At 42.7% G+C, this 12,586-nt stretch overlaps 1 protein-coding gene across 2 annotated transcripts in view; it reads right to left on the minus strand.

Moving 5' to 3' along the window:
- NCAM2 (neural cell adhesion molecule 2) overlaps positions 1–9,158 on the minus strand; it is a 605,915-nt gene extending 596,757 nt beyond the window's left edge. Inside the window, exon 1 of one of the 2 annotated variants that reach the window (XM_005674756.3) lies at positions 8,872–9,158. In XM_005674756.3, the coding sequence (XP_005674813.1) occupies positions 8,872–8,926 (55 nt within the window). In that variant the 5' untranslated portion in view covers positions 8,927–9,158. The remainder of the gene's footprint in view (positions 1–8,871) is intronic. The other variant, XM_013966137.2, reaches the window with a different exon arrangement.

Raw genomic sequence — 12,586 nt, forward strand, 5'->3', positions numbered from 1 at the left:
ACTCCAGAGATTGCTAAGGCTCTCTATTTAATTGTGAGAAACCTTGCTTTTGGTTACTTAAAAATTAATGACCTGCAGAAATCATAAGTGGATCAACACAATTCCTATCATTCTCACATTTACTAGTTGTGTACAAATTAATACACATCAAAGAAACACACGCTAATGCAAAAGGAAATTACGTTTTACCTTAAATGCATTTTATGCTCTTGGCTATAAAGTTGTGTGTCATCAGACGCAACATATTTAAGAGCTCTAGGCAAATCAGACACTTTCAGTCTCAAACATCGTCTATCAAATGTGGTTTTATCAGGATTAAATCAGATAATGAGTGAAAAGGCCCAGTACAGCTGCCTGGCATAGAGCAGACATTACAAAATATTAGTTCCCTTGGATACTAACAGCAAAATATTCAACTCTCGAGAGTTGAATATAGTTCAATACCAAATTTATTTTCTTATTTTAGTTTAGGTTTTGGGTTTCTTTTTTTCTTTTTTCTTATTTTGTCAAGTTTTGTTTTGTTTTCCTGGAATAATACTTTAAAAAAAAAACATGGATAAAACAGAAAATTAAAAGTATATAAGAAAAGCAAATCTGACCCACATGCTTTTGAAATTTCATCTAAAATTTCAGACAAACTTAATAATCCTCGAGCATAGTGATGAAGAAAGACATAAAGACAGGAGTTAAATGAAAGCAGAGAAAGATGCTGAAGAAATAATAATGATTAGCAGTATATCTTTCACAATTTAATACTGACATTTCTATCTAGATGTTCCACAGAATACTCAACTTAACATATAATTAAAAAAAATAATAATGGGTTACCCATAAAGGAAAATCCCAAATGAACGTTTTGGCAAACCCAATACAAAGAAGTAAGAAAAACCCTTGCCCGATATCAGCAGTTTTCTTTACTCACTTACCTATTTCTATTAAGATATAACCATTCGGTCAAACAGGCTTAAAACTTCAGGGGTCACATTCCTTCCAGTTCCCCAAATCTAATGTGTTATTAAGATCCATTAATGCTTCCACAGAAACATTGTGTCCTGTCCATTCAATCCTTTTTCATTTTCCTCTGGTCCACACCACACGTGGCAAGTAGACTTAAAACAAAATTTAACTCCGTGTTATTTTCCTGCCCAAACAATGCTTGAAGTTCAGTTCAGTTCAGTAGCTCAGTCATGCCCGACTCTTTGCGATCCCATGAACTGCAGCACACCAGGCCTCCCTGTCCATCACCAACTCCCGGAGTCCACCCAAATTCATGTCCATTGAGTTGGTGATGCCATGCAGCCATCTCATCCTCTGTTGTCCCCTTCTCCTCCTGCACTCAATCTTTCCCAGCATCAGGGTCTTTTCCAGTGAGTTAACTCTTTGCATCAGGTGGCCAAAGTATTGGAGTTTCAGCTTCAGCATCAGTCCTTCCAATGAACACCCAGGACTCCTCTCCTTTAGGGTGGACTGGTTGGATCTCCTTGCAGTCCAAGGGACTCTCAGGAGTCTTCTCCAATACCACAGTCCAAAAGCATCAATTATTCGGCACTCAGCTTTCTTTATAGTCCAACTCTCACATCCATACATGACTACTGGAAAAACCATAGCCTTGACTAGACAGACCTTTGTTGACAAAATAATGTCTCTGCTTTTTAATATGCTGTCTAGGTTGGTCATAACTTTCCTTCCAAGGAGTAAGCGTCTTTAATTTCATGACTGCAGTCACCATCTACGTTGAATGTCGAGCTTTAGTGAAACTTAGCTTTGCTGCAAGGCTTGACTGCCTCCCAGTCTCTCCAATATTTCCATAATTGAGACCAACAACTTACCTTTCTAACTTCTTAACTAAATTGTATTATTTCTTAATTAACTAAATTGAATTATTTCTGTCCTCTGAACATTTACCTCCTTCCCTACAATTTATTCTCCTTGTATTATTTTCTCTATTTAGTCTCACTGTGTTGAGGCCCTCTCTGCTTTAGTGAGCAACAACGTGTTGTCCCAGGAAAGAGGCCAATCTTACACATGTACTGAGTTCAAACCTTTGTCTCCTAGCAGTGCAGTCTTAGCTCCTTCAACTTCCACACCTCACAGACTTCAACTGACAAAGGGGAGTATGATATGATAATAATTACAAGACTGCTGTATATATTAAGCCAGGTAGCACATACAGAGTGCATACAATTGAGCCAGGCAGTTGCCAAACAATGAACAAGTTTTAGATCTTTAGAGATCCTGAATTCCTAAGGACTTTAAATCATTTAATTTTTAACTAATTATATGATGAAAGTGAAAGTTGCTTGGCCGTGTCTGAATATTTGTGGTGCCATGGACTATACTGAACATGGGATTCTCCAGGCCAGAATACAGGAGTGGGTAGCCTTTCCCTTCTCCAGGAGATCTTCCCAACCCAGAGACTGAACCCAGGTTTTCCGCATTGCAGGTGGATTCTTTACCAGCTGAGCTACAAGGGAAGCCTAATTATACTGGAGTGGGTAGCCTATCCCTTCTCCAGAGGATCTTCCCAACGTAGGAATTGAACCCAAGTCTCTTGCATTGCAGGCAGAATCTTTACCAAATGACCTATCAGGGAAGCCAATTATATGATATCTTTGTTCATTAGTTGAACACTTTATTAATCTCTCATATGTGGATTTGGATTCTTACATTCATGTCTATTATCTTCTCAAATATGAGTCTTAAATTCCAAGCACCTTCCTCCCTCCAACACACCAAATTTTCATTTTCAAACAAATGCATCAAATTCATTTTAAAACAAATAGGCACTGAACTAGAAGTGAGAAAAATTTAATCCTAATTTCATACTAACTAAAATTTATATAGGAAAGCCAGCTAATTCTCAATTTCTTCATCCATAAAGTAAATACTTTCTTGGATTCTTGACAGTCTTGAGTTACAAAGTAATTGAAAGCACTTTGAACAAGTGGTTTTCAATGTCATAAAATGATGAAGTTATCCACTTTGTATGGCCTCAACAAGTATTTGATATTTGATTTACTGACAAATGGTACATAATTTAAGTATTTACTTTGAGGTGAAGAACCATTAGATAATGTTTTTTAATCTACGCAGAAGTTTGGTGTTTGGAGAACTGAAGTGAGAATTTACAGACCAGAACTCTAGTTATTAATCCCTTTATTTTTCTATTTGACCTTTAGCAAGTCACATCGTAATTATGTGCCACTTAAGACTCTGTGACTAATTCCAGCCTGGTGTTGGTCCATATAATGGGTTTATGATATAAAAAGGAAACACATTCCTCAAAACGATTCCCTGCCCTCTGCTGGAAATATTCCATCACTATGACTACAAGTAGTGCCCCCTAGAGTTGTTCACCACACAGTCTATATAATCACTCCCAGGAATGCTGCCCAATAAGATGTCTGAGACATGTAATCACCGATTGATGAATGAGTCACTCTCATTAATGAATTAGATTATCTCAGCCCCCTCAATATTTTTCTCTAATCACAGAGCAGCTTATGATGCTATTTTAAATTAAGAAATGAACTGTTTTTCAGTCATAGCCAGGTTTATATGTATGCATATTGTTTAAAAATATACATAATGTCTAGCGTAGTAGGATTGACATTTTACAACACGTCTACACATATGTGTTTTCACAACTGCTCCTCTTAACAGTACAGCAAGGTCAACTAGGCAGTAACTTTTGTATCAGATTTTCAAACAGGCAAATAATGGCTCTGAGAGAGTAAGCTGCTTCTTCAGTCAAGAGGCCCTCAGTGCTCTAGGTCTTCTGCTTCCAAGTCAAGTGTTTGTTCTCCTTCTCCGCTCTAAAAAGAAACAAATTGGAACCAAGACAATTTTCATCAATTGACCTAAGATTCTCCAAAGGTTAATCTGTTGATTGTTATGATTATAGTGAAGTGAAGTCACTCAGTCTTGTCCAGTTCTTTGCGACCCCATGGACTGTAGTCCACCAGGCTCCTTGGTCCATGGGATTTTTCAGGCATGAATGCTGGAGTGGGTTTCCATTCCCTTCTCCAGGGGATCTTCCTGACCCAGGGATCGAACCCAGGTCTCCCACATTGTAAGCAGACACTTTACCATCTGAGCTACCAGGGAAGCCCATTATGATCATAAATACTCTCAAAACTCCCCCATCTGCCTCTTAACTATTTAAATTCAGGCAAGTTTATTTCATTAGATCACTGTTGTTGTTCAGTCACTAAGTCATATTCAACTCTTTGTGACCCCATGGGTTGCAGCACACCAGGCTTATCTGTCCTCTACTATCTAATGGAGTTTGCTCAAATTCATGTCCATGGAGTCAGTGATGCTATCTAGCTTCCTCTGCTGCCCCTTTCTCCTATTAGATCATAGCTTTCTAAAACATTTCCCAATGTTTGATGACTTGTTAGTGGCACAAGTGAGTGTGTGAAACTAGGGAGTGTGTTGATAACCATTTGAGATGAGCACTATTGTTATAATTGTAAATAGTTCAAAGTTATTAAAATATTTAAAAGAGTGCCATACAGAAGCACTTTTATTCGCTGAACAATTAAAGATACCTCGGTTCTGTGAAATTTAGGAATATTAAATTTAATAGCAGCACTGGTTGCATCTTAAAGTGTTCTCATACCATGTAATTTGGAACATTAAAACTATAATCTGTTAAATAGTTGGTCTATCTTCAATATAACTGGGATAGTATAAAGGACACAGGCAATTTAGACTCTAGGTCAATAAAACTTGAAACAACAACTATATTCACTTATAAGAATATTAAAATTATTAAATTTGCATCCACCAACTCTTAGAGTATTATTTTTATTTTGGACTTAAAAAAAAAGAAAAGACAATTCAAAGTACTTTTCCATGTACACTGTTGTGAGAGATGACCCCCAAAACAGAAGAATTAAAATCATTTCCCAAATGTCAAAAGCCAGAGGAAGCAGCAAGACTAGTTCCAGGGTCTTCAGAGTGCCGACCCTGTTTGCATTCTCATAGCTCCCTCTCAAAACAGGCAAAAACAAATCACACTGTTAGCTTGGTACTGAATACTCTCTGTATCTCATTTCTCAGTCTCAGTACAAACAAGCCCCATGTTTGAAAACAGGCCATTTTATGTACTAAATTATCTGACGTTTGAGTTTCTTCTTGGGCTGTATGAGGTTCTTCCGTCCCCTTAATTGCTTCTCTGAGAGGGCATTACTTCTGAGAGACCATTAGCCCTGAGTGTCATTGAACAGATTCATGAACACTCAGGACCCACCAACTTCCCTTCCAGTTCTCTGGGCGCCACAATTCATCACTGGACACGAAAGTGACCAAACGCTCCACTGTACTCCTTTGATATAAAGCAGAGAAAGAAATCCTGTGGTTTGTTCATTGAGGATAAGGATATTAATTTACATAGCCTATCTTCTCTACATGCAAATGAATGTGGAGGTGATGCAACTAAAATCTTACAAAGAAAAGCTGACATCAAAGCATTAGAGCCAGGTAAGTAAGAGAGGCTGTCTGCTTAACCGCCCCCACAGAAGACAGGTTTGTGGAGACCTTCCTGTAGACCTGAAACCAGTAGTCACCCTCACACCTGCCCTTTATTTTTAGCAGGTACACCTCTCTAATGAACAATGACTTACCGGCACTTCATCAGAAAGCATAATTGTAAGCAGATGCCTGTAAGTTCAACTAACTGGGCAATTCAGCCTCCTCTCCCCAGTGATTTTGGCTTAGGTGAGTGTTCTAGGTATGTATCTTGTACTGGATGACAAGAGAGATCCAGTTGAACAGATACCTCTGTTCTTGCTTAATAATTTTGAACCAGAGTGCTTCTAATGTATGTATGCAAACAGTCAGTCATAGATGATTATTAATTGCACTTGGGTAATTTTTAAAAGAATAGATTTATTTTAAACATTTAAAGTTTCAGGAAAGCAGCTCCTACATATAAATCCAAATTTACATAGATCCAAACAGCACATGCACTGTGAATCACAGGCTCAAGTTATCACTTGAGACTTAATGATGACTGAAGCTGTGACCAAGTTCTAAATACAAAGGAAAAATAATTGCAGAAGTTAGAGCTATGCAATAGTTGTTTCATTGACAATGAAATCCAGACTCGACAATTAAATCCCAATCGTACTTCATTGGATATGAATTTTGCAGTGAGAAGGAGAGGCTTTTAAAGGAGCACTTCTGCTACAATAAAAAAGCCTCTCACTACAGTAGAACAATAACCTTGTGTTGAAAGTTAGAAGCAGAACTATTAGGCCTTGTTAGCTAACTATGGTATTGGCATCCACTTAAGTTAATCAGTTTTTCACTTCTGTTATTTCTCCTATTCTACGGCCTTGGTTCAAAACGTTGTGACTACTTAAAAGGGAATACATCATCATTGCCTTTCGTCTAACTGCACACCACTTTCCAAAGCGATAGCTTCAATCATGCTTCATAAAACCTCCTGCAAGTATATTGTTGGAAACATAAATCAGCAAGCTGTGATTTTAGTATTTCCAAGGCAAGCCTAGGGATCACTGACTGGTGGCGGCTTTTCCATGGCCCCATTTACAAAAGAATAAACAAAAGTATGAGTTATGCTAGATACATTTTTTTTTTCCAAACTGCTCCCTGTGGTGCTTCTGATACTTGCTACTGCATTCTTAATTGGAGAACAAAACACTAGCAGAGAGGAACTGGACTCCAGGATCAGGATTGCCATTTCCAAGCATCTCTGACTTCATTAGGACACATGACACAGAAGTACCACATGTTCTGTTTCACAAAAGCTCGGGCTCTCTGCTATGCATGCATCTATACCTCCGTGAGTGCCATGCATTTTTAAATTGTACTAGATAGAGAGATCTTGAGAACGACGCTCTCTGCCTTCCCTGTTACATTACAGTGAATATAGGCTCCCTGTGAGGCATGCTTCAGTCTCTAAGCCCCTCTTTATAATCACCCTGCCTTCTGAATTCTAAATTGGTGAATCACAATTTCAAATATGTGTTACATACACAGACCCAAATTATATGTGTCTGTGTGTACTATTTAAACATTCCCTAATTTATTTTTTATCTACCAAATTCCAACACACTTAATGTCTATGACGGTAAATTCAAAGACTCCACAACTGACACATTTTTCTTTTTCTTCTTCAAATCAGTCAAAATCTAATCCTAAATCTGCACAAACTTGCCTTCCATGATGTCCTCATTTTGCCCACAGTGTCTACACTTGGTTAATTGCAGTGGTATTTTAACTGCAATTTTGGGGGGACTGCTTCTCAGTATTCAGAAATACCTGTCTATATTACAAATAAACAGTTAAACATAACCAGCAGCTCTCCAACAATTAAAGCAGTGTATCCGTGGGGCAGAGTATGTATATTGATCGTTGCTATCAAAATGATTCAAGTAACTGGCTGGTCTAACATTAGCTTCAGATGCACAAAATTGCAATTTTGCTACGACTGGAATTTTGCATACTCTATTCTTTTAAGGGAAAATGAACAGCCTCTTAGCAAGTCACTTTACAAACTAAAGCCAAGTCCAGTGTTTGCGTTCTAATTTCTGAACATAAAAATCTGTATCCAATCGCGTTTCATCAGCAACTAACACTATAGATTTAGGGAGGAGAAGGGCAGAGAAAGGAAGGCTTCATATCCAAAATGTCAAGCCCTGCTGAAGAATGATAGAAAGACCTAGGGAGTGTGGAAGAACAGACCTACCTTAAAATGGAGTTCTACCACCCCCTGCTGGACCAAATGAAAAACACAGACGAGGCTAAAAAGCTTAGAACTGAATATAGTGGAGATATTTTAACTTGTGCTGTAATTTTTTTTTTCTCAAAAAAAAAATCATGTTGCACTAATAACATTCTCTGCGATTATTACACATCAGAAAATTACTGCTATATATATACGTGTGTATATATATATATATATATATATATATTTTTTTTTTTTTCGGAAGACTTCCACCAATGCATGTTTTAGCATTTTGGGTCCCCAATTTAAATGCCCAAACTTGTCTGGACTGTTGAAAATGCCTCCATTTATTATAAATATATTTTACGTGAATGTAAACTAAACAAAGCAATGCAAAAGCACATCTATCTCTATAAACAGAGGTAGCTTCCCCAAATTCTCTCAGGTTATTCTAGGAAGCTATTTCTGTTTTTTTTCTAAACAGATAAAAATCCCACCAGTTCCCCACAAGCTAAACATCCCTTACAGGTGTAATTACAATCTGATAGCATAAAAAATGTCATCCTTGCTGTATTAACAAGGGGTGGGGGGGGGTGCTGAAAACGAATGACTGCAACACATTCCTAGTTTTATCCATCTGCTTTCTTACACACATCCATGGCCCCTCTCTTAGTTCTCAACATAAATAAACCATCATCGTTCACTTCTGTCAGAAATTGGGGGTCTTGGGCAAGAGAATTAAAAAAAAAAAGTCTCTAAGAACTGAATTTCCTGCACACAACAGAGATATTTCCCAACGAGTTTAATGCTGATAGTTTTTGCTGCTTCTTTAAAACATCATCGTTCCCTTGCCTTTCGCAACCTCAGACATTTAACTGGTAACACATGCCAACCTACTCATCCAATTTTTTTGATAATGAAAATCAAAGAAAGCCAAGATCCTAGAGAAAGATACAGTTTTCCTCAACCTCCGGCTCACTGATGCCCATCTCCCAGCCTGTATCTTCTTCTTCAAGGGTCTCCACAGACCAGACATCATTAGGAGGAAATAATAACAACAATAACTATAACTTTAGTCCCGTCATTTAATTCTTCCTGGAGCTCCTGCTGGCTCTCTAGGTTGGGTAGAAGGGGGTGGGAAAGTAAACGCAAGAAAAGCACCGCACTCCTACCTTGCCCGCTACTGACAAGCAACCCGAGCAGGTAGAAGGAGAGGAGGAGGCTCATGTTCAGAACGTGACACCGGTGGACAGTTCCAAAGTTATTAAGTCCAGCCCCGGAGAGAGAACCTTCCGCTGTCACGGCCGCCTCTGCTAGAGCCGCCGCCGCTCCGGGGGTGCCCCAGCCGCCCGCAGCCCGCGCGCTCCTCCTTGCAAAGTGACTGCAAGCTCCGCTCCCTGCCGCACTATATCCAGGCGGCGGCGGCGGCACCAGCACCAGCAGCAGCGGCCGCCGCGGCGGCAGCAGAGCCGGGCGGGGAGGGAGGCGGGGGCGGGGGCGCGGGGAGGGGCGGGGAGGGGAGGCGCGGCCGAGGCGTATCCCTCCGCGCCGCACGGCGATCGACCTCCGGCCGGGAGGCGCGCGGCCCCAGGATTCGTCCGCAGTCGAGCTAGCAGCCGCGAGTTCGGTTCCAGGGGCCTCCGGCTACCCCGGGTCGCCGCGATCCGGCTGGCGCGAGCGCGTCCGCACGCCCAACCTGAAGGCGATGCTCAGGGGGACGGCCGGCCCTGGGCCGAGGGAGGGAGGGCAGCCTGGCGCTCTCGCCCCAGCGTGGGCAGGTGGGCGGAAGCCAAGCGCTAGAACCCGTGCTGATGCTGCCGATGGTTGCCCGGCCCCGCGCGCGCTTTTAGCGGGCCAGGGCTCCGTGGGAGCCGCACAGCTAGGGGCGGACGGTGTATTCTGCAGCTCGCATTCCTTCAAGGGCGTGGGGGGTGGGGGGCGGTGGTGATATCCTTCTCCCAGGCCCTCCCTCTCACTCAAACCTTCTTCAGGCTGCCCGCTTCCCACGCTTTCCACACTCGGCCCTAGCAGAGGGAAAGGAGCGGTCCTCTGGGGGTGTTCACCGCCTGTCTCCTAGGGCTCGAGAGGGTAGACTAGGCGGAAAGATGTGCACAGTGTCTCTTACCCACGTCGGCCCACTGCTGTCGACAGCAGATACTTTAAGGCAGAGGGATCGGGGAGGGGATGAGACATGAGAGGGGCTGCGTTCAACTGGGCTGTCAGTGTTTCCTGCGTCCTTGGAGAAGTCCAAAGTCTCCCCTGGACACACTCGGCAGGCTCTGCCCTCGATCCCCGGCGCACAGCGCTGGCAAGGCCCCCGCGAGGCTGGAGATGCGGCAGGTGCTGGGAACGCACACAGATGAGTTGCGCTGGATCTTGCTCCCGGTCACCCCCTTCCATACGCACGCCTGCGTGTGCCCGACTTTATATTGAAGTGATGGAGTCGTGGCCAGCGACCACAGCTAGCGCTCCTCTCCTGAAGGTTGGGATATATCCTTCTTTCTGTTGGAAAAGTAGGGATCCTTGTCTCTGCTGGGAAAGTAGGGAAAGGTATGCAAGTATGATAGCAGACCTGAAGCAAGAGATGCAGAAGGCAGCATACCTGGCCTCGGGGCCCTTGTCTGGTCAGAGCAACCAGCTGGAACTGACAATGGATTATGCAGTCTGTACATTACGGTGCTCAGCCTCACCCCTGACCCAGAGAGGCCCTTGGCTATATTTCTTTATCAGCGAAGACATGGAAGTGGAAGGGGTTAGAAATATTGTCGAGTTCAGAATCCAGCCGCCCCCACCCCTGGCAGGATGCTAAAACGGAGATGTCATTGCTTGGAGAAGGGCAAGGGGTAAGAGTGGAAACAAGCTATTATTAACATCGGTGGTAGAGAACTCGTCCACAGCTGGTGTTCCCCAAGCAGATCCCTGTAACACAGTTTTCACGTGGAGGGTTCACTTACTTGGTATCCTAGGACTGGGGTTACTGCGAAGGATGGAGGAGGGGCACAGATACGACGGTGGACTTTCTAACCCAAGGCCCTCTCAGCACCTCACAGCCTGAGAACCTCTTCTTCCGTCGTGGTAATATTTAGGACAATATATTTAGCAAGTTATTTTACCAAGGCTCCCTTCCCTCAGTTTTTTCCTCATTCTGGGAAGCGCCAACTGTACTTGAGTAAGCTCACAGTCAGTTCTTTGCAGGAAAGGGTGGAAACAGCACATTTATAGGTGTGAAAGACAGATGACACCTTAATTTCACCAGTTCTTGATTTCTCTACGGAATTAAAAAATGCTGCACACACACACACACACGCACTGTCATACCCACACACAAAGTCACAAACTGTTGACAGGATAGTACCAGGGCTAAATAGCCTCCTCACAGCAAATCCTGCATATTTCTAGTGTGACATCCGCTGCTGCTGCTGCTGCTAAGTCGCTTCAGTCTTGTCCGACTCTGTGGGACCCCATCGACAGCAGCCCACCAGGCTCCCCTGTCCCTGGGACTCTCCAGCAAGAACCCTGGAGTGGGTTGCCATTTTCTTCTCCAATGCATGAAAGTGAAAGTGAAGTCGCTCAGTCCTGTCCGACTCTTCAGGACCACATGGACTGCAGCCTACCAGGCTACTCCGTCCATGGGATTTTCCAGGCAAGAGTACTGGAGTGGGGTGCCGTCGCCTTCTCTGCAGTGTGACATCAGGAGTGGCCAAGGGCCTATGACACACACATACAGATCCACACCCAGTGTGGTACTCGTGGCAATTGGATTTTTCTCATTATTAGATTATTTTAAATCACAAGCAAAGGATTGAACTGTGCCAGAGGAGAATTTGATCACTAACCTCTGAGGTAATTTTGACATCAAATCTTCTTAGGTTGGGGTGAAGGGAGAAGAGAAGGTAGCAATGGTCCATCAGAGAAGAGTAGAAGCTTCTGTCATAAGACTGTGTACCATCTGTGTGTGTGTGTGTGTGTCTGGAGTGAGAGAGGGAGAGAGAGCTTGTGTGTATGAAAACAATGAAAGAAATAGCACTGGCACTCAGGAATATACAAGTACAGATCCTGCCCTCAAATTGCTAATATTAATAGCATTCTGGAAGAGATCAGGCCATAAATGCAACATTTGATGATATAAATCAGCTTGTAAGAATGTCATAAAAACAGTGAAAATCAGCTGCTATTGTGACATAAGTGGAAGGGATCATTTCTGAATAGGGCTTTAAGAAAGGCTTCAGGAAGTTAAGAAATAATGGAGAAATTAGATAGGTCCAGACATGGCTAAAGGAGAGAATAGCTTAAGCGGAGCCTGGGGGCAAGAAAGCACACAGCTTGTGTGAACAGAGAAGTCTAATTTGAAGAAAGTACAGAGTGTAAGACACGAAGTTTGGCCAGAGCTGGGAAAAGGTTCTAGACCATATTGTGCCAAGAGAAGAAAAATGACTATTATTTATCACCCCTCAGAATGTAAGTCCAGATGTAAATGATCAAGAAGAGCCAGAATGGCTGACCCCGTTCCCCGGGGTTAAGGCCTAATGGTGAGTTGTAACTCATGTTCCCATGAAGGTTATCAAAAGAGACTCTCCTGGGATTTTTCCATGGTTAGCCTGAGTTTATGTTGCTATGAGGTCTCAATAGCGTGCCTGCATGCTAAGTCGCTTCAGTCCTGTCCAACTCTTTGTGACCCATGGACTGTAGCCGGCCAGCCTCTCTGTCCATCGGATTCTCTAGGCAAGAATACTGGAGTGGGTTGGCATGCCCTCCTTCAGGAGGTCTTTCTAACCCAGGGATTGCAGGAGTCTCTTAAGTCTCTAGTTTTGGCAGGCAAGTTTTTTGCCACTAACACCACCCGGAAAAGCCCATCTCAATGGCAGGTGCTACATATTCAGAGAAGGC

This window comes from Capra hircus, chromosome 1, assembly GCF_001704415.2.
Source record: "Capra hircus breed San Clemente chromosome 1, ASM170441v1, whole genome shotgun sequence".
NCBI lineage: Eukaryota > Metazoa > Chordata > Mammalia > Artiodactyla > Bovidae > Capra > Capra hircus.